We start from the raw sequence: 21,744 nt of genomic DNA on the forward strand, positions 1-21,744 counted from the left end.
AATCCCAAAACGGGGGGGGATTTTAGCCCTAGGTCACCTAGGTTTAAAAAAAAAAACCCCCCCAAAAAACTCAGTCTTGGCGCTGGAACTTGCATCACTGTCCAAGGAAGATGAATTTTGTTATTATTTAATTTGCTTAGCAGATGCTCTTCTCCGGGCCTTCTTGGACGGCTTACGTTCTATCAATTTACGCTGCGGGGTTTGTGCTGAGGAAACTCAGGTTAAGTGCCTCGCTCAAAGGAAATGTAGCCCCAACAGACCCTACAGAACCCACCTGGGACTCAGGCCAACGGTATTTTAGGCAACAAAGCCAGCTCCCCGACCACTGTAGCGCACTTCATCCCACACGTGTTACATTCTACTTTTGCTATTCAACAGTATTATGCTACTGTTATTTTCTCTGGAAAAAAATTGATTGGAGGATTTACATTCTTGGCCCGCTAATGCTAATAAACTGGAAAAGGATTAAAGCAAAAAAAAAAAAAGAAAAAAAAAGTAAAATCTATTTTCGTGTTTGCTAAAAATAAATGAAAACACTCAGCCAGCCACATGACACTGTTATCGCCACTGGTGACAGGTGAACTGGTGACTAGGCCGTCGAGACAAATTCCTTCCTCCATGCCTGGCTTTAAAGTTGGAACTAAGTGGATAGATGTTCTACGCGGAGCCTGTGAAGAGTCTGACCTACGATATCTCCAGCTGGGCCAGGCAGTGACTGCCCCATGTCCCGTACAAGACTGCTGGACTCTTGCAAATCACACGTGAATGGCTCCCGCCAAAACGTGAAAGATCTGATGTGGGGAGTTCGCAGGAACTGGGAGACGCCCGCTACCAGCCAGTTGCACATCCCAGGTCACATGACTATCAGACTGAAAAAAAAAATGGAAAAAAAAAGCATTTGGAATGTTCCACAGTGATAAATGCACCATGGGATATTAATCATACAGACTACTACTCATCACCCTCTGCAGACTCTGTAGTTTTGCAGACAAATGTAGTTTTATTCCATCCAGAGTTACCTGTATCACAGAGATTTTCTTCTGTTGCAGGGTATCAGTTAAACATCAATGAATAATAGTTTCAGAGGATGAGACAACTCTCAATACTTTGTTTTTAAAATCAGCAGAACCAAACTATGTAGAGTAAAGAGACAACATCATTTGTAAATCCATTTATTCAGTTATTTGCAGGTCTAATATGGCAATCTGTGGGTTCTCTTGGTAAAAACTATGAAACTGAATATCGGTGCTAATATCTGTATTGTTCCTCATGTCACATGACAGGAAGTTGCCCCCCCCCCAATTAAGTTCTATTGTATTTTTTTTTTAGCAGTTTTTTCTCTGAAATGGGCCAGTATCTGCAACCAATACCCAGTGACACATCATTGGGATATGTACAGCAATGCAGAACAACTACACAGTAGTTTCACATGGGAAATTGGATCCTGGACAAATGCATTTGATCAATTGACATTTGCACCCAGGAGGTCAAAGAACAGAACAAGGAAGAGGATCTAAGATGTTTGAACGGATTTTGTTTAATGGCTGCACTAATTATTCGATTAAAGAACCGAAAACTCTTAACAGCTGAAAGAAAACAGAACATGTGGTTGATTGGAGCTTCCTGTGATCTGCAAAGAGATGGTCTTTTATGCGCCACAACGAACTGCAGCGCTTCTGTTTGTTTCGATGGCAGGAAATTGCATATCTAAATGTAGAGATGCGCTGACTCTTACCGCAAGGCCAGGCTAATATTTATTTTTGAAATGCATAAACTGAAGTGAAACAACTCTTTTCTCAAGTTCCCCTCAGCATTTTTGGTCATGTGACATCTGAAGGGGCTCACAAGTGCACATGCGGTATATGCATAAAATAACTGTTTCATAAAATAGTTTTTGTTACAAAGGGTCAACTTTAGAAATTTTAAATGAATGAGATACTGTACGTTTGATCTCAATCCTGATCTGAAGTATGTTAATTTGATGTAAAGTGCCAAAAACTTGATTTATACCATACCTTTGTTGTAATTCTGCAAGATTCACTTGAGGTAAAACGTTACTTTTAATCTAAGTCTGATTTTATATGTAAACTCACATTCAATTTGGCTACTTACATACAGTAATTTATACCGAGTATGACTTCTTTGCATACTGAACATCCCAAAACCTAAAGAGAATGTAAATATATGTCGGCATTTATGAATGAATGAAATATATATGTTGGAACATATTAGTAAATGTCACATTGATTTACGTAATTCTGTACATATATACAAAAAATAAAATAAAAATCGCATATTTCCCATTAGTATGTTTTACATACTAATGGGGAAAATGGAGCGGATGATTTAAGACTTCGAAATGAAGGCATTCGACTAATTTTAAGCATATAACTTTAACATTAATATTAGGGTTTATTAATATTTGTAGGCTATCTTGAATTTCAGTGTGGGCTTGACGAATCTCACATGGATAAAGATAAATGTGGACCGCTGCAATTAACCGAAATAAACTGCACAATTATCTATTTAATCTCTAACCAGCTAGAGTTTTGTATATGTGCTTGTAGTGTAACATTAAATAACCATGTGATGTTATATGCTAACTTTTGGTGGCTACGCTGATCCAACAACAGAGGGGGAAATTATACACGCAATATATCTTTATTTTACAGCAAACGTGAAGTAGATTTTTCAGACTCCCCGCCCTAGAATGACTTCATCTTTTGTGACCAACCAACCTTTCCTGTTCTCCCCGACGCTGGTCCCGCACAGGGATAGGTCGTGTACCGCGCGGCATGCCTTCACACACTGTTTTGGAACCCAGTCACCCAATTGGCTGAGCGGTTAGTCCATCACAGGATTACACGTTCCAGGGTAGGTTGGCACGGGCGCCGTAGCTAGACCTAGGAGGCTGCAGCTAAAACGCCCAGTTGAATCCGCAACTAATACGTTTGGGGTGTTTTTCTTCCTACCCTTCGCACTCTAAAGTGTGACTGTGTCATGAGGAATGCACAGGTTTGCAGCGAATCTTTTGACAGCCAGTCATTTCTTCTTGCAGCACTTTTCGCGGGTTTGAAAAAATGGATTAGTACCGCACGAGTCTAATTCCTGGATGCGATTTGTAGAAGTTTGAAAAATAACGTCAGCGTGCTTGATCTAACGTTGGTTTGCTGGATTTTAAAAACTGCTGCAACGTGATAGGAACACTGGCAAACATTTTCTAGAAGTGAGAAGCTAGCTGAGCTAAAGACACTGTGGACTGAGAGCTATCAAGCTGTATGTATATTTTCTTAAGCTTCCTCCTCCTGCTAATTGGATTGTACTTCACCAGTCAAAGATTTCTTCGCAGTCCTGCTCCGGCTGCTGTGGAGGTGGACCGGGACGAAAGATGGGACTACCCGCTCTGGAATTCAGCGACTGCTATCTGGACAGTCCGCAGTTCCGGGATAGATTGAAATCTCACGAGCTGGAACTGGAGAAGACTAACAAGTTCATCAAGGAGCTGATCAAGGATGGGAAGGCGCTCATACAGGCACTGAAAAGTAAGGTGGCAAATGCAATCAGCCTTGTACGCGAAAGAAAACACATGAGCACCATCGATGAAGTTAACGTTGGGTCGCAGGCTAACATATCCAAGCCGTAGCTGCCTCGACTAGCAATAGCAGTTCACACACAGCGAGCAAAACAAATCACACACATGGTATAGCGTTAGCTAACGTTATTGATGGTAGGGAGAGCTGCACATTGGTTGCTTAGTTTAAGAGACAGCTAGTTGGGTAGTGGGCTGTTCTAGCGTGCGTGTCTGTTTGGTAGCTATCCAAAGTTATCTCCGTGCCAAACGCATGACTGTTACATTCAAATAGACGAGAGGAACACCAAGCAAATGGGAAAGGTGTGACTTGGCTAACATGCTAATTAACTCTCGCATCCATTGAACAGGTTGATTCCAGTCACAGTTACATTATTAATGGAAGCCATGTTCCTTTTTGAAAATGTTCAGTCAGACGACAAAATCCATTATGAACAATTTTGCGTTTAAGTACCAGTAGGAAGATCCAAGCCGATCGAAAAGCACGGCGTGAGCGGCACTGGCCAAGGGCAAGGTCAAATGACGCCTAGAGGTTGTGTATTCCAGCTCGGTGCCTTGAAGCTTAGCTTGTCGATCGAAACCGATAGTGCTCCTCGCAATTCGGCGCGATTAAAAATAAATTAATAGATGTGCAATAGCGAGATTCCTTTCCCTGAAATGATGACTATTGGTGTCATCTGAAACTGTAGTACAGAGTAAGCCATTTCGGGTGGAGGCTATTTGCTGTGCACAGTGGATAACGTTATCGTGGAAGCACGCTTGTTTCACAATAGAGTAAGCCAAGCATCTAACCTGCTTTTTGGCACGAACACATAATTCTGGGGGGAAACCCCACAGTTCAAATACGTGCTCAGCTTTTTGACTTAGCTCAGGAGGACATAAGATCAGACGTTGACTCTGAATTATCCTGGTAAATTGCAGATAGAATTTTTTTAATTTAAATTGAGACCCATTTACTAGACTTAGTGGAAGCACTGTTGCTAACACACTATATGATCTGTACTTGCCAGCAAGATTGTTGTTTTGTATGCACATGGCAGCCTGTCATTAGAACTCGAAATGAAAAGCCGAGTTTTTAAGTTCAGGCTTTAAATTACGTTAATTGCACAAATTATGGTTTACCCTTTCTCAAGAGGTGCAGCGATTGGTCATTTCGATATAGTAATTGAAGCGTTAAGTGAAGAAAAGATTGGGTGGGATTTGTCTGTTGAAGCAAGGCATTGTAGGCTGGATTTCTTACAAAAATGCATGGTATTCTTGGGATTTACATTTAGCAGACGATCTTATCCAGACTTATGCAGGCCATATTCTGCATATAAACCATTTATACAGCTGGATATTAACTGAACCGGTTCAAGTTGAATAACTACCCTTGGGACGGTGAAAGTGCCTCACGTGGGAATTGAACCCACAGCCTTGGAGATGCGACCCCAAGTTCCGTAATCAATAGGATAAACTGGTACCCCCAGATCAAACGGTCGAGAGAAGCTAGTCTTCAGTGCACTTTGTAGCAGTAGATGTGGTTTCGCTGAGTTTCTGGCATTGTAGTTGCGTGCATGCGTGGAAGTGTGTGGTGCAACGTTTGGTGTTGGTCAACCTTGGTGTTGGTCAACCTTGCGTTGCATCATGGTTTTTTTTTTTTACTGAAATGTATGCATCGCGCGTTGAACTGGCAACCACAGATTGTGCAGTCGCTGGGACTCTTACGGACAAAGTGCATGTCGAAATACACGGTGCAGATGCACCGAACTGAGTTTCATGTTTAGCCCTTTCTGCTAAAAACTCTGTTCACGCCAACCTGCTGTGTCCTTCTTGCCATTTTTGAAGTGATAGGATTTGTCTCAGAATGTCCACTAGTTCCCTGTAGTTGATTAACTAGGGTGTCGGCCAATTTCCACCAAACGGCTGCTGGTGTGGGCGTAGGTATTTGTTTTAGCCCAGCGCTATGACACAATCACTTTGGTCAACTGTTGTTGTTGTAAATGTGCTATATAGATAAACTTTGACTTGACTTGACTTGACACCTGATTCAAGCGATTAACTAATAAGTAATTAGAATCAGTGTCTTGGTGCTGGGCTATAATAAGAACCTGCACCCACACTGGCTCTTCTTGGATAAGATTGGACACCCCTGCCCTAGTTAGTCCACCGTATGGGGAACTAGTTGTGAACCGTTTGAGACCCATCCCTAATGTCCAGAACTTTGATTCAAAGCTGGGAATGAGAGCCTCCTCCTGCACGCCTGGACGGTCCGCTCTCAGCTGGAATCTGCTTCTCGGGTTATGGAATGGCCGTCTAGTCTGCCATGTGCTGTCATGTGTGGTGGTGGGTAATCCAATGGAGGACGGATAGTCCCTTTCAGACTGTGTCAGATTTTTTTTTTTTAGTTGCGGTGTAGTCTCCCTTTTTAGAATGTGTACCCCCCTCTGTAGCTCCCTCCTTAGCCGGGTTCCTGCTGAGATTCCTTCTCATCTGGATGTTTTTTCTCACCAACGTTTGTGTTTTTCTTCCCCACCGGGGAGTTTTTTTTATTGTGTTTTTTAAACTCGCTTGCTGTTTTTTTCTGACCTCGCTGCAGACCTGGTTTTTGCCCAGTTTTCCTTCTGTTTCTCTGTAAAGCCTCTCAGTGACAGTTCTCTGAAAACGGCGCTGTAGAAATAGAATAGATTTCTTTTTTTTCTTAGAAACACTCTCAGAGGTGGGGGCGGGGGGGGGGGGGGGGGGGGGTGTGGGGAGCACCCATTACACAGCGATGGCCCCTCGGCGTGTGGCTCTGACTGGTTCTTCAGGAGGGGGTGAGTAGCGGTAGCGCACCCTGACGACACCCCCGGGGCGGTGGGGGGCGGTGGGGGGGGGGGTTCTGGCACGGGGCGCTCTGTCCGGGCGCATCGTGCGAGAACAAAAGAGAAGGAGAGAGGATTTCCTTCAGGAACGCGGTTGGAGCGCATCCGCAGCGAGAGGGAGAGAGGAAATTAGGGCAGTGTACGGGGGGGGCAGGAATGGGGGGGGGGGGGTTTGGTTTGTGCTTTCCCCTTCAGGCAGAGGAACAACGTCACAGGACCCCCCCCCCCCCCCAAAGGCCCCCCTTGGCCTTCACCGTGTCAGAACGCAGGGTGGGGGGGGGCGGGGGTGGGGGGTGGATTTGTGCTCTCCCCTTCAGGCAAAGGAACGATGTCACTGAAACCCCCCCCCCCCCCCCCACTTCACCGTGTCAGGGGTGAGAGGAACATTCCGGAACGCAGCGGGACGAGGCCCGTGGCTGTCATCGTGCACGTGGGGCCGCTGGGTACCGTGTGGACCAGCTGTTTATCTGCTTTCATTTAGGAGCTAATGGCTTTTATTTCCTCTTACATTTTTCACTCATAATTCAATATTGCTTTCTTTTTGTGGGGGGTGGGGTTTCTTTGATCTTTGGGCATTTTTAGTTATTTATTTATATGTTCATTCGTTCACTCATTCATCAATTTATTTCCTTATTATGTCATAATCAGAATAATTTCTTCCTCTTAGTTCTATCCATTATAAATCCTCTAGGCTAGCGCTATTGAAATTCAAAACAATCGTCGTGTTATGCTGCATACTTTCCCTTGGTGGAATTCCTCTAAACAGCATCCAGATGAGGGGTGGTGGTGGTGGGGGGCAGGTTACTGAACATTGGCAGTGATGGTGCGCTGTGAATAATATTTCTGTGTCCTGAACGCTCGTAGCCAGTCAGGTCTGGCAAGATGGTGCACGAAAGGAAACAAAAAAAAAAAGGAGAGAAGGGTTTGCGAATGTAGCCTACGTGTCCGTTTCTGTCCAGATAGGTTTGCTCCATCTGGTAAAAAAAAAACAAAAAAAACAAAAACAACATATGCTAGCACACAGCGTCTTACAGCTGGCCTTGACTCCTGCCTTATATGCACAAAAGTGCAGTAATCGCCCCTTCAGCGGTGCCATTTTGTAATTAGGGCCTGGCGTCTGTAATTGGCAGGTGCTAAAAGAAGTTAAACCTCATGGGACTTTTCCTCTGTGCGATATTAAATTTATACATTAAAAAAAAAAAAAAAAAAACATCTGGATGTAGGATACTCGTCCATCTCTCCCCCAGTCTTCCCTCTCTCTGCGGTGTTTTTCCTGTTTGTATTCCCATTTTCCCACTCCCAGTTTTTTTCCCGTTCCAGACGAGGGGGGGAAAAAGCTGGTCAGACATGCTGATTATCCCTCTCCTGTGCTTCTCTGGGCTTGGGGAGATTCCCTCCGCGCCACTTAAACGACAGTTGGCGTGTAATCGCTGCGCTCGCGATAACGTCAGTGGCGGCCGAATCGCGGACAGAGATCTGCTCCAAGTGGGTCACCGGAACTCTCTGGGAAAAGGGGAAGGGCTTATTTATTTATTTACTTACTTGTTTATTTATCGGATATGCAGCCTAACGCTGTTGTTTTCACGGCCGTAAACATTCTGCTATGGCCGTTTTCCGGGATCCGATGGCTCACAAAGCAAGAATGATCACTAGCGCGTAAAAACAGTGTTAATTAAAATAGCGGTTTTGTTGCGATTTTTTTGGCACTTTTTTTTATTTTTGAAAACTGCTTCATGAATTACCGGGGTTAGAAGCCCCGAAAAGCTCTCTAGCCGGTCGTGGTGAAGCTCCACCTGCTTCAGTCGGTAAATAACGTTTCTGGAAGCTCTGCTCTTTGCACTTTTTTGCCGCACATTTATTTTATCGGTTTTACGGTCTCGTCGTTTTCGCAGTGTTATTACGGCGTCTTAAAACTGCTGAGCAGCCCCAGCGCTGCTGAAGGGAACACATCCTTAAACACACACTTCAGACGGCTGGTTTATGGAGCCCTGAACGGTCTCTCAGGGAAGGAAGCTGAGCAGTAAAAAAAGGCAGTTTGGACCTCGTAACCTGGTCTTATGAGCTTAATGCGTTACAGTGTACAGGTAAGCTACAAAAAAAAATTATTAAATAAACAAGACCCGGTTAAAACCTAGTATATGGCTGGACCTAACACACGTGATCCGGCCGACCAATGGCGTAACTTCATCACTCACTCACTCACTCACTCACTCACTCACTCACTCCTTCATTCAGTCACAGACATTCGCGTTTGTAGGCCTGGCCCCGCTGTTGCGGTCCAGCCAAAAAATAAATACAAAAATCGGGCCCAGTTTCCAGGTTTGGTTAGACCATGGCACCAGTTTGAACCTTTTCTCATCACTTTACCATTGCAGTGAGGGCAAACTTCTGTTGAGGTTAGGGCGTCCACAGGCGATGTCAGTGATTGGATGACACAACCCCCAGCTGACACCCTGACGCCAGCCGCCATTTACTGAAGGCAGAATACCTGCTACACATGCTGATCCACTGTGACTGTGTTAATGCTGTTCCCGTGCACCTGTGTGAGTGTGTCAGCTTCCTGGACACAAGTCTAAGTTATGTCACTAGTCTTAAGTTGTTGCAGCAGGTCAGCAAACTCGGCTTGCAGCCGAAAGGATGTAGGATTGCTTCCCTGGAAGGACACTGCTGTTGTACCCTTGAGCGAGGTGCTTAGCCTGCATTGCTTCAGCATATATCCAAATGGATACTACTATGTATGTAAAAAGTATGTAAAAATGCAGAAGAGTTATGCAGGTCGCTCTGGATAAGAACGTCCCTGCAGGGCCTAATGTAAAGTAATGGAAAGTGAATATCCAGCTTGTGCCCCGTCCCTGGTCCCGCAGAGGGATGGGGTAAGACGGCAGGGTTTGGGAGCGGTCCCGTAGAGGGATGGGGTCAGCCTGCATGGTTCGCGGGTGCAGGAAGCGTAGTCCTCTACGACAGCGTCCCAGCCGGTGGGCAGCGGAGTGTAGGTACACTATCGGCTTGCGCTAGCCTGCGCTTCCCGGGAATCGATGGCGTACGTTGTAGCGACGGGTCAGGCCTACGGATATACGCCTAGTTGGGAACGCAGTAAATCAACAACAACAGTGACGAAGCTCAGATTGAAGCTCAGATTCGTTACCAGTGTCGGCAGCAGCGGAGCGTGCCGTGCCTTCTCACCGTTGTTTTTGTACGCGGAGGTGTTTTGGTTTGCGGTTCGTTTAGTCCACGGCTCATAAATGCAGGCCTGTGTATTGGCTGTCGCATGCCTAACAGTGTCAGCGGTTACTGGATTTTTGTACCGGATGTTTCATGATGAAACACTGGGGCCCGGAGCTCTTATCTCCCAGTCCGAGGCGCCGTTGGTGTTTTTGCGAAGGCCGCTCGGACGCGCTCACGACCGGAAGACCGGCCTCTCCCCCTCCCCTCGCGGCGCGGAGCGGCGGCGTTCCTCTCCGTCTGCGCGCGGGGGGGGCGTCTCCTGTAGGGCGTGTCTCACCTCGTCTCACCGTCTGAACTCCGCCCCCCGAAGAAGATCCTCCGGTACCGCAGCTGGCAGACTGTGCGTGTGTGCAGTCGAGTCAGGGCGTCGCCCTCCCCAAGATTTAATGCGTAACTTCGCCTGCGTGGTTGGGGCTTTCATCAGGTGCCGGGCTTTGATGTGTTTTTTTTTTGTTTTTTTTTAAGCGGGGGCCGTGTTCAGACTAGCTTCTGCTCCTCTGCTCCTCAGCGGCGTCGTTTGCACAGAAAAGAGGTACTGGCCTAAGAACTGAGATTTTTTAAACAGTGTTCTTTGGTCGGTCTTCTGGCTTAACAAATGGAGAAGTTGCGAGAAAAGGGACTTCCTGTTCTGGAAGGATGTGAAAACTGAACGGCCGCTCCTTTTCGCCGCAGACTTTTTGTGGCCTTAATGATTTATAGGAGCAAACAGAGCTTTCTGTCAGGGCCGGCCTGTAGAATATTAACTCCGGTTGCTTTGTTTTTACACAACCAGCGCAAGGCACCCCAGTGCATCTCCGTAGCTGTGTTTGAGCGGGTCTGCGTCTTAAAATCTTCGACGGGGGTCTTTGGGGTTAACGGGGACGGTCTGGAGGGAACGGATTTCGTTAAATTCGGGGTGCTTGTTGTGTCGGTTCCACTTTTGTTTGCCCCCCCCCGGAACGAAGACGTGTTTATCGCGCAACTAAAACGAAAACCCAAACAGGGGTTTAGCTCAAAATTAAGGACTAGTAAGGTGCAAATCTTAAATGCTATCAAAAAGGGGGGCTGTGTAGTGCAATGGGGAAGGAGCTGGTCTTGCGACCTTGAGGTCGCAGGTGAATTCGCAGGTAGGACTCTGCTCTGAATAAGAGTGTCTGCTGAATGCCTGTAATGGGATGTAATGCTTCATTCCACTAGTAAGGCCATAAAGCTGAACGGGCTGTGAAAAGCAGGCAGCCGGTGGGGGGGGGGGGTCTGCGAATCGGGTGTCGGGGATATGCGGTAAACCCTCGTTTGGGTTGCCCTGTAAGGGTGACTCAGGACCTCGTGCTGGACCCCCCTCTGTGGTCCCGCGGACGTGGAGAAACGCCACGCTTCGGACAGCGGCCAGGCGTTCTGACGGTCCTCGGCCTTACGCCCCTCTTCCTCCTCCGTCACAGGTTTTTTTCTGTCGGGTCGTCCCTCTTACCCCTGCGGGTTCGTCCTCACAAAGCGTCCCATTTTGGCCATCGGGAGGAAGGGCCCCCGGCCCGGGCCCTGGGCTCTGGGGCTGGAGCCGCCCTGTTTCGGGCAGGATGAATGCGGGGCATTGTTATCTGGGGTCCTTACCCGGCCTCGTTGGGTGGGTGTGTGTGTGTGTGTGTGCGTTAGTGTGTGAGAGTGTGTGTGTGTGTGTGTTAGTGTGAGAGAGTGTGTGTGTGTGTGTGTGTGAGAGTGTGTGTGTGTGTGTGTGTGTGAGTGAGTGAGTGAGTGAGTGAGTGAGTGAGTGAGTGAGTGAGTGAGTGAGTGAGTGAGTGAGTGAGTGTGTGTGTGTGTGTGTGAGAGAGTTTGTGTGTGTGTGAGTGTGAGAGTGTGTGTGTGTGTGTGTGTGCGTGAGTGTGTGTGTGTGTGTGTGTGTGTGAGTAAGAGAGTGAGTGTGTGTGTGTGTATGAGAGAGTGTGTGTGTGTGTGAGTGAGTGTGTGTGTGTGTGTGAGTGAGAGAGTTTGTGTGTGTGTGAGTGTGTGTGTGTGTGTGTGTGCGTGAGTGTGTGTGTGTGTGAGTGAGAGAGTGAGTGTGTGAGTGTGTGAGTGTGTGAGTGAGTGAGTGAGTGAGTGAGTGAGTGAGTGAGTGAGTGAGTGAGTGAGTGAGTGAGTGAGTGAGTGAGTGAGTGAGTGAGTGAGTGAGTGAGTGTGTGTGTGTGTGTGAGTGAGAGTGTGTGTGAGAGTGTGTGTGTGTGTGTGTGTGTGAGTGAGAGTGTGTGTGTCTGTGTGTGAGAGTGAGTGAGAGAGTGAGAGAGTGAGAGAGTGAGTGAGTGAGTGAGAGAGTGAGTGAGTGAGTGAGTGAGTGAGTGAGTGAGTGAGTGAGTGAGTGAGTGAGTGAGTGAGTGAGTGAGTGTGGGATCTGTTGTGTGGGCCGCTCTTGGTGCTCCTGGATGGCGATCATGCTGGACAGAAGCAGTGTCGCAGGGCCCCTCAGCCTGTGGATGTGAAAGCGTTTTGGCCAGACATCCTCACCACATCACCGCTGAGCGGTTTTCTTCTCTTTTCTCATCACAAGACTCTGTTTCGCTTTCACTGTGAGCTGCACCTGCCACAGCATGTGCATGTGGAGGTGCGAGTTCCTCCTACACACTTCTCTTTCTCTCTTTCTCTCTCCCTCTTTCTCTTTTTCTTTCTCTTTCACCTACATATCGGGTATATATATATAGTGCACTGTGTGGAAACTCCAGACCCTTTTGTCTTTGTGTCCGTGAATGCTGAATACTTATTTGCACAAAGCCAAGTAGTTTGGCTCACGCTGTTGTTTCTTCTCCTTCTCCTTCTCCTTCTCCTCCTCCTCCTCCTCCTCCTCCTTTCTTTCTTGGTGACATCATAAGGGTACGGCCTCTGATGACAGTTCTCATCCATGGAAACATACAGTACAGCGCAGTAAGGCCAGCAGCAGGCTGCCCTGGTCATCCAGTCAGCTCTGCTGATCATTCCGTCCCCTCGCTGTTGAGTTTGACACCCTCTCTCTGGGTGGGGGGGAAGGGGGGGGGCTTCCCAGCGCTCGCCTGGGTGCGAATAACGCAACAGGTGTCCAGAACGTGGCGGAGGAGGAGGAGGAGGCAGAGCTGATGAATTATTAAGCGTTGCCGTGGAGACCCCTGCGGTGGACCGTGTCCCGTGCTGTCGCAGGCGCGTCGATCCGCATTTTCGACAGCCTTGTTCCTGTTCCCCCAGCCCTCCTTACGGGCAATCAGCGCGTGTTCTCGCGAAAATAAAAAAAAAACAACAACCCTGACCCCTCCTCAGTGTCCCAATCCCAAACTGCGACGCCTTTCTCTCACCCCCCCACCAAGCCTCTGACCCCCCCCCCTCCCCCAGGGATGCCTGCGTTCTCAAAGGGCCCCCCGGCTCAGCGGTTAGCGAGAGGCTAGGCTTCTTTACCTCAGAGTCAGGAGTCAGCCGGCTGGAGTTGCTGCCTGGGGCCCTGCCCTCACACCCCTGACGAAAAGAGACTTCACCCGAGCCGCTTGGGGAAATGACCAGGTGCACATAAAAAAGGTGAAATGTCAGGTTTTACTGAAAGCTGGTTTGAGCTTGTTCACCCCTGGAAAAAAAGGGCGGGGCTTTTTCTGTGAGTTTTCTGGGATTAGGCGGTTCCCGACTTGCCGTGTGATGGGGGCTACTGTACTGTACATGCTGTCGCCTGCAGGCTGTGGTTTGGAGGTCCTACCGGCGTGTTTAAAAATGCTTAATTATTGTGTGTCAGGAGAGACGTTTTAGGGCTTGAACTCGTAAGACACACAGGCACCAAACTCAAAAGTGGCAAATATGGATTTTTTTCCCCCCCCTACAGTTTGTCAATGAGTCACAGAGGTCTTGAGTTTCCCGTAGACATGCCATTAGTCAAACATTTACTTTAATGGAAAAAGGAATGATGATGACCAACCGAGGCAAAACCACCTACAGAAAGTGTCAGAAACAGTAAGATATTACCTACACCAGTTTGGAAATGGACCACTTTTACAGTTTATGAAATGTTCACAGGCATTTTTCTCCTCAGGGATGGACAGTTGTGATTGAGATTTTCTGTATATATGCACTGATGCTGTTGGGGCGAAACAGCTGGGAATCCCCCCCCTTCCCCGTCCCCAAATGACAATCATGCTATGCCTTGAGAACAACACACCCGTCCCTCACCCCCCCCCCCCTCTCCCCACCCCCAAACCCCCCCCACCTCACAGGAGATCGGAAAGTGTGTCCTGAAGCAATAATGCAGCCGCTCTGGAGATCTCAGTGTTGTCAGTTATTGACTCCGCTGTTGTCGTGGTGGATTTGGCTTCTGTCGGCCCCACCCCCCCGCCCCACCCCACCCCAGGGGGGTGCTTCTGTGCGTCTGCAGAAACAGCCTGCCAGGTCTGCCGGGGTCTCTAAATTAGCCCTCGCTCCACGGGGCTCCTCCACCCCCTTCCTCCCCCCCTCCCCACCCCGCCCGCCCGCCCGCCCGCACCCCCCCCCCGCCCGCCCGCCCGGGCGCTCCCGCTGAGTTTTATCCAGCCGCGCAGGGCCAACGCCGCGGCAGCGCCGGCCAATCAAAACAAACCGCAACACGCTGGCGGAGGAGGAGAGAGGGAGAGGGGGAGAGAGAGAGAGAGAGAGAGAGAGAGAGAGAGAGAGCAGGAGCTGCTCCCGGCCGTTTTCTCAATCTCGCTCCAAAAATAACCATCGCAGACCGTGCCCCCCACCCCTGCTGTGACCCCCCCCACCCCCCCACATCCCCGGCTACTGCACTGTGAAGAGGGGAGGAGCGGCGGGGAGTCACAGCGAGTTTCCGTCAACCCCCATCACATAGACGGAGGAGATGGGTAGAGGAACGCACGGTTGTCCTTCGAATACGATATTCTCTTAACGTTTGGCACCTCAGATTTGGCCGACACCGTCCCGCAATGTCACTACAGCACTTCGGCCTGCTCCCGAACACCAGTGGGATAATTTAATTTCCGAAAAATGGCCTTCAGAGCGAGCTCCTGCTCCTGCGTTTCCTGTTTTAAATGTTTATGGCAGAGCTCAGACTCTGCTTCCGGAGGGCAGTTTAATTAAACGGTTTAGTAAACACATTAATCAGTAACCTAATGGGTGGTCCAGGTCAAGGACTGCAGGAACGTTGGGGCCTTGCTTTGAGGAAGATGCTGATAATCCAGCATTTATTACTGTAAAATACATGTGAAATTGTAACTTGGAATAAGTTGAACGTTTCCTTCTTGACCTTGGAAGTCAAGAAATATTTGCGTATGAAAAATGTGTCTGTTGGATGCCCTGGAGGAAGACGCCCGTGTCATTGTTCCATGAATGCCGTGCACTTTACCTGGGTTAGCGTAGCGTCTTTTCAGTGTTTCACATTTCCGACGGCTGTTTTAATCTTACTTCTGACTCTGTGTCTGCTTTACACGGAAGGGCTGCTGTTGGGAGTTGTTGTTTGCGGGTAACATTAACAGGTTTATTTTTGTTTGTTTTTTTTTTTTAGCCTAAAATCAGGAACCATCAAAAGACATTTAAAAAAAATTTGTAACTGGGCATTTAATCTCCACAATTGCAGTACATATATCCTTTATGACATTAATAAGTTGTTAAAAAACTGCTGTGCAGTAGTTACCTTCATATTCTGTGTTTTTGAGTGTGACCCGTTTCTGCAGAATCATATCTCCTGCAGATGTTTACATAAGGTGTTTCCCTCAAAGACCTTGGCCTTCTCCATAACTGGAGAATAATTTAGATAGCAGCTTGATGGCTGGTCATATCTTTAATCTGGTATTAAGTGAGTGAGGGCTCCATGCTAACATTTTTTCCAAGCAGCACATCAGGTCCTGTGTTGCAAATTTTAGGAGCGTGCCAATGCCTCCCAATTAGCGAATCATTTTTCCAGTTAGAGCGCACATCAGTTTTTTCAGAACACTGTCTCGCTCTGTCTGTCTGTCTGTCTGTCTGTCTGTCTGTCTGTCTGTCTGTCTGTCTGTCTGTCTGTCTGTCTGTCTGTCTGTCTTTTTTTTCTCTTTCTCTTTCTCTCTGAACGCAGACGTGGTGATGGAAACAGAATTAAAAAAGAAAGTGAAACGGTTGACGGTTGACGGTTAGCGGGGGGCCCCTGGGGGGGAACTGGGGGGGTCTGGGGGGGTCTGGGGAATCACCGGTAATTTCTCCGCGGTTTTTTTTTTTTTCCACCGCGATCTCGGCCCCTCCTGCATCGCCCGGCGCTCAGGCGTTGGCGGGCGGCGGGGATTCCGTTAGCGGCGGCCAAAGCTAACGGTCGCGATTCAAAAATGCGGCTGGACGTTTTTTGCCAGGAAGGATTCTTCTTCTTCTTTTTTTTTTCTTCTTTCTTCTTCTTCTTTTTTTTTTCTTCTTTCTTCTTCTTCTTTTTTCCCCACACCCCTCCACTCTTCTCCTCCCCCCTCCGCTTGCGAGCGAGCGACCGGATGAGGTTCAGATGAGGTCCCCCTCTTCATTAAGGTCCTATGATGACAGGTGGGAAATAAATGTAATTATATGTAAATCATAAGTCTTCATTAACATCAATCATTATCATCATCATCATCATCATGTTCTGAATATTGGTGCTATTTATCGCACAGTGCTCTGCCCCGGTTTTGGTTTTATTTCAAAACACACACACTCTCTCACACACACACACACACACACACACACACAGACACACTCACACTCTCACACACACACACACTCTCACACACACACACACACACACAGACACACACACACACACACACACTCTCGCACACACTCAAACACACTCTCTCTCACACACACACACACACACTCTCGCACACTCACACACTCTCACACACACACTCACACACATACACTCTCTCACACGCACACACACACACTCTCGCACACACACTCACACACATACACTCTCACACACACACACACACACTCGCACACACACGCACACACACACACACACACACACACTCTCGCACACACGCACACACTCTCTCTCTCACACACACACACACACACACACACTCTCGCACACACACACACACACTCTCTCTCTCACACACACACACACACTCTCGCACACACGCACACACACACACATACATTCTCTCTCTCACACACGCACACACACATACACCCTCTCTCTCTCACACACACACACACACACACACACACACTCTCGCACACATGCACACACACACATACATTCTCTCTCTCTCTCACACACACACACACACACACACACAGCGGCCTGACCTGCAGCGTGATGGCGGTGAGGTCACATGGGCCGCTCTCACGCACAGTTTCCGTCCTCCTTCAGCGGCCTGTGGGCGTGCGCTGTCAGGTCAGGGGAGACGGGGAGAGAGAGGGACAGACGGAGAGAGAAAGTGACAGTGAGAGATGAAGAGAGAGAGAGAGAGGGGCGGGGGACAGAGAGAAAAAGAGACGGACAAAGAAAGATGGGGAGAGAGAGAGTTGGAGAGGGAGTGAGACAGAGAGAAGAAGACATTGAAAGAGATGGAGAGAGACAGAGAGAGTGAGAGAGACAGAGAGAGTGAGGGAGACAGAGAGAGATAGAGATGGAGAAAGCACTCTGCTCTGCCCTAGTTCTGTTTATCAGTGCCAGGCTGTTTCCAGCGCATCGTAGACCCTCCCCCATCTCCCCCCCCCCCCCCTCTGTCTCGCTCAGATAAGAGCACCCCTCTGCTGTAACTTAAACAGCTCAGTATGGGAATTCATAAAAAGGTCTCTCTCTCAGACACACACACACACTCACACACACGCACACACATGCACGCACGTACACTCACACTCACACACACACTCACACATGCGCACACGCACACACACACACAGAAAAATACACACACGAACACACATGCACGCACGCACGTAGAAAAGTACACGCACACACATGCGCACACGCACACACACACAGAAAAATACACACACACACACACACATGCACGCACGCACGTACACTCACACATGCGCACACACACACAGACACACAGAAAAGTACGCACACACATGCACACACACTCTCGCGCACACATGCACACACACACTCACACGCGCACACAGAAAAAGACACACAGGCACACACATGGGCTGACACCCTCTTTAGATAGAAAATGTTCCACATGCAACTACATACAGCCACTTATGCTGCCCCGATAGCACAGTCATCTCCCATGTAGCCACACACACACTCGCATGCACATGCACACACTTGCACACGCACACACTCGCATGCACATATGCACACACACACACGCACGCACGCACTCGCATGCACACACATACTCACACACGCACGCACACATACACACACTCACACACACACGCACATGCTTGGTTTGGGGCTAAGGAAGGATCAGTGTCAGTTTTTGGTTTGTGTGAAGTTTTTGATTTGTGTGACTCTGTTTTACTGCAAAGAGCACGAGGTCAGATTGAGACGTGTTGTTATGGTTCTCTCTCTCAGCGGGTCTGCGTTGGCTTACAGGGGCTAAGTGGATCACTTCCTGCGTAAATGGATCACTTCCTGTGCAAGACGGTGGGCTGTACAGTGGGGATTTCCATTTGCAAGAGCCCTCCACTGTCACTTAAAACTTTTATAAACTCATGCCAAATGACTTGTGATGTTTTTTTCCCGCTTTGACCATTGAATTTTTCACTTCATTTAAAAATTGGACTCATTTTTATGCTTCGCACATATTGTACTTTTTTTGCACTTGTTTCATAGCCCTGGGCAACCATTAAAGGAGGAGTGAATCTTGGTGTTTCTCACTGTCAGACTCCCTCTCTCTCCCTCTCTCTCCCTCTAGACAGATCCTATCGCAATGTTACATCATGGCTTCCATTTAATATCACCATATCATACATTTACACCACAGGTCTTAATGGCGTGTTTCGATTTTGTGCCTACATCCTTTTTTTTTGACCGCTTGTGTACGTCTACTTTCAAAAGTGACCCGTATCTGATACCTGCGCTCTGGTTTAAACGGGAACCAACCCGCACGCGCACACACGGGTTTCTGGTTACCGGTGCGAAAGTGAACGACCACGCCGCCACGGACGTATCGGCACCGCCGCGTTCAGCCACGCGCTCGCCACGCTCCTCACCATGCCCCTCACCATGCCCCTCGCCACGCTCCTCACCACGCCCCTCACCATGCCCCTCACCACGCCCCTCACCACGCTCCTCACCACGCTCTCCACCACGTCCCTCACCACACTCCTCACCACGCTCCTCGCCACGCTCCTCACCACGCTCCTCATCACGCTCCTCACCACGCCCCTCGCCACGCTCCTCACCACGCCCCTCACCACGCTCCTCACCACGCCCCTCACCACACTCCTCACCATGCTCCTCACCATGCCCCTCGCCACGCTCCTCACCACGCCCCTCACCACGCTCCTCACCACGCCCCTCACCACACTCCTCACCACGCCCCTCACCACACTCCTCACCACGCTCCTCGCCACGCTCCTCACCACGCCCCTCACCACGCTCCTCACCACGCCCCTCACCACACTCCTCACCACGCTCCTCGCCACGCTCCTCACCACGCCCCTCACCACGCTCCTCACCACGCTCCTCGCCACGCTCCTTGCCACGCCCCTCGCCACGCCCCTCGCCACGCCCCTCGCCACGCTCCTCACCACGCCCCTCACCACGCCCCTCACCACGCTCCTCACCACGCTCCTCTCCACGCTCCTCACCACGCTCCTCACCACGCCCCTCACCACGCCCCTCACCACGCTCCTCACCATGCCCCTCACCATGCCCCTCGCCACGCTCCTCACCACGCTCCTCACCACGCCCCTCGCCACGCTCCTCACCATGCCCCTCACCATGCTCCTCACCGCGCTCCTCACCGCGCTCCTCCAGGTCCCGTCAGCGGCGTCCGGGCCGCAACGCGAGCTGACGTAACGGGGTCAGGATCGCCCTGGCAACCGTCGGCCGCTTTTTGAGGTCAAGTGTCGCCCACGGCGACCAGCGCTTTCGCCCCACCCCCACCCACGAGGAAGAGTCGGGAATTCTGCCGTCGAACTCCAGTCTTCGGGAATTGTCCATAGCGGGCTTTGCCGGGGGGCCCGGGATCAAAAGGAGAGAGAGGTGGCGATGTCTGTACCCCCGGGGGCTGGAACGAGACCGCAGGCTTACAGCTTTTCAAGAGTACAAGCGGAAAAGCTCATGTGATTAAACATGAAGAAACCACTGGCATTTTGCGTGAAAAAGAACTCTGAGTTCTGGAAATAAATGTTTCAAGTTTCATTTAAAAAAAATTAAAAAAAAGGAGGGAAAAAAAAAACTGAATTTTGTGCCATGAACAGAGGAAAATGGAATGAAATGAAAATGAAAATGAAAATGGACTCCCTTGAGTTTTTCAAGCACACGGTCTCCAAACCATGGATTGACCTCTCGGCATAATTAGTTTTAGTTTTCTTGATCGTTCTAATGCCGCGGAATCAATGAGGCCTTCTGGGTAGCCTCACTCTTCCCCGCTATTGACAGAAACGAGAGCTCTGCGGCCGGCCCGGCTTCCAAAAGGCACATTTTTAAGGGTTCTGTGCAAACATGGCGCCCGGGCGGGCTCCGGGGCGCCGCTCGAGGAGGGAGCGGGACCTCCGGGTCCGCTGGTCCCGCACGGGAGACTCCCGAATCCACGGCTACGGATCCCGGCCCAGTTCAATAAACACCGCACAGGATTCTGTGAGTCCTGCAGAGCTGTGCGCCCAGCAAAGTGTGCAGCCGACACGGTCCAGAGTGTTGTCAGTGGGTGGGGTTGGGGGTGTGGGGGTCTAAGCTCCAGTGGAACCGCTTGCTGGGGAGCGGTTGGCGGTGCCTCTGAGACGTAAATGCCGATTTCAAAATGGCGGACAAAAAGTGTCCTAAAAAAAAACTGAGGTTCTCTTCCTTGACAGTGTCTCACAGACGTGAGGGAGTGTGAAGTTCTGGAAGGAAACTTTGGAATTGGAGTAGGGATTACTCCACAGAAAACCGTATTTTAGGTCGTACCCCACGTGTATCTTTACAGAACGGAAACCCGTCTTCACACGCAAACCATCTGTGGGTGAGGTGTGCTGGCCGAACGGGGCACCTCAACTCTCAGCACGCCTTAGTCATGTGGTGACGAGCGCGGCTTTCCATTGGCCAGCCAGATTGGACGGCCGCGAGTTGGCCAGACTACACACGGGCCAGATTGGGCATTTAGCGAGGACAACACGACCGCGATTTGGTTCCTTAACGAGCGTGAGTCTTGGAGGCTGCGGACGTGAAGCTTCGCGTGCGAAACGGCGTGAGAAAACACGTTGAACGGCGGAGCGACTTCTCGTTTTCTAAGCCGCATGTAATTATATGTAAACGTGCAGCTCTTGCAGTGCTTTGTCAGCGTTTCCATTTTTGACCGCGTTTCAGTTAATTTCAGTTTCAGTGGAACCCGCGTCGCTGAGACAGGCTGGTTCGATACACAAAGGCCATATAAGGTATGATAAGACGCGGCGCGGCTGCTGCGTACGTGTCGAGCGCTGGGAGGCCTCGTGTCTTTTTGGCGCCCAGGCCGCTGCGCCGTCCCTCTCGGCCCCGTCGCCGCGGGGAGCCTGCCGACGGCGGATGTGTTTGCAGACCCGCTCGCAGCCTTCACCCTGAAGCCCAGGGCCGCAAAACATAAGTAAAACACAGGAAGTGATGTAACGTAGGAGCAGGGGCACGGCTCGGGCCCCGAACAGCTTTCTGAGAAACTCAGAGAAATAATTGCAACGCTGGCAGCGTTCTGTTTACTGGACGGAGTGTGGCACAGTGGGTAAGGAACTGGGCTTGTAACCGAAAGGTCGCCGGTTCGATTCCCGGGTAAGGACACTGCCGTTGTACCCTTGAGCAAGGTACTTAACCTGCATTGCTTCAGTATATATATCCAGCTGTATAAATGGATACAATGTAAAATGGTATGTAAAAAAGTTGTGTAAGTCGCTCTGGATAAGAGCGTCTGCTAAATGCCTGTAATGTAATGTAATGTAATGGACGCTGTCGATGCAGAAAATGAAGACGCTGTCCATTGCGTGGACATCACCGTTGAATGAGTTGAATGACCGCAGAGGACTGTGTTGTGATTGGTCCTG

The 21,744-nt window shown here is 49.5% G+C and overlaps 1 protein-coding gene across 1 annotated transcript in view; it reads left to right on the forward strand.

The window, feature by feature from the left end:
• The first annotated feature begins 2,830 nt into the window (after window positions 1-2,830).
• The window catches only part of LOC118235913 (rho GTPase-activating protein 26-like), an 87,009-nt gene continuing 68,095 nt past the window's right edge, over window positions 2,831-21,744 (forward strand). The window contains exon 1 of the mRNA XM_035433801.1: window positions 2,831-3,542. Within this exon, the coding sequence (XP_035289692.1) occupies window positions 3,389-3,542 (154 nt within the window). The 5' untranslated portion in view covers window positions 2,831-3,388. The remainder of the gene's footprint in view (window positions 3,543-21,744) is intronic.

Source organism: Anguilla anguilla, chromosome 9 (genome assembly GCF_013347855.1).
Source record: "Anguilla anguilla isolate fAngAng1 chromosome 9, fAngAng1.pri, whole genome shotgun sequence".
Taxonomy (NCBI): Eukaryota; Metazoa; Chordata; class Actinopteri; order Anguilliformes; family Anguillidae; genus Anguilla; species Anguilla anguilla.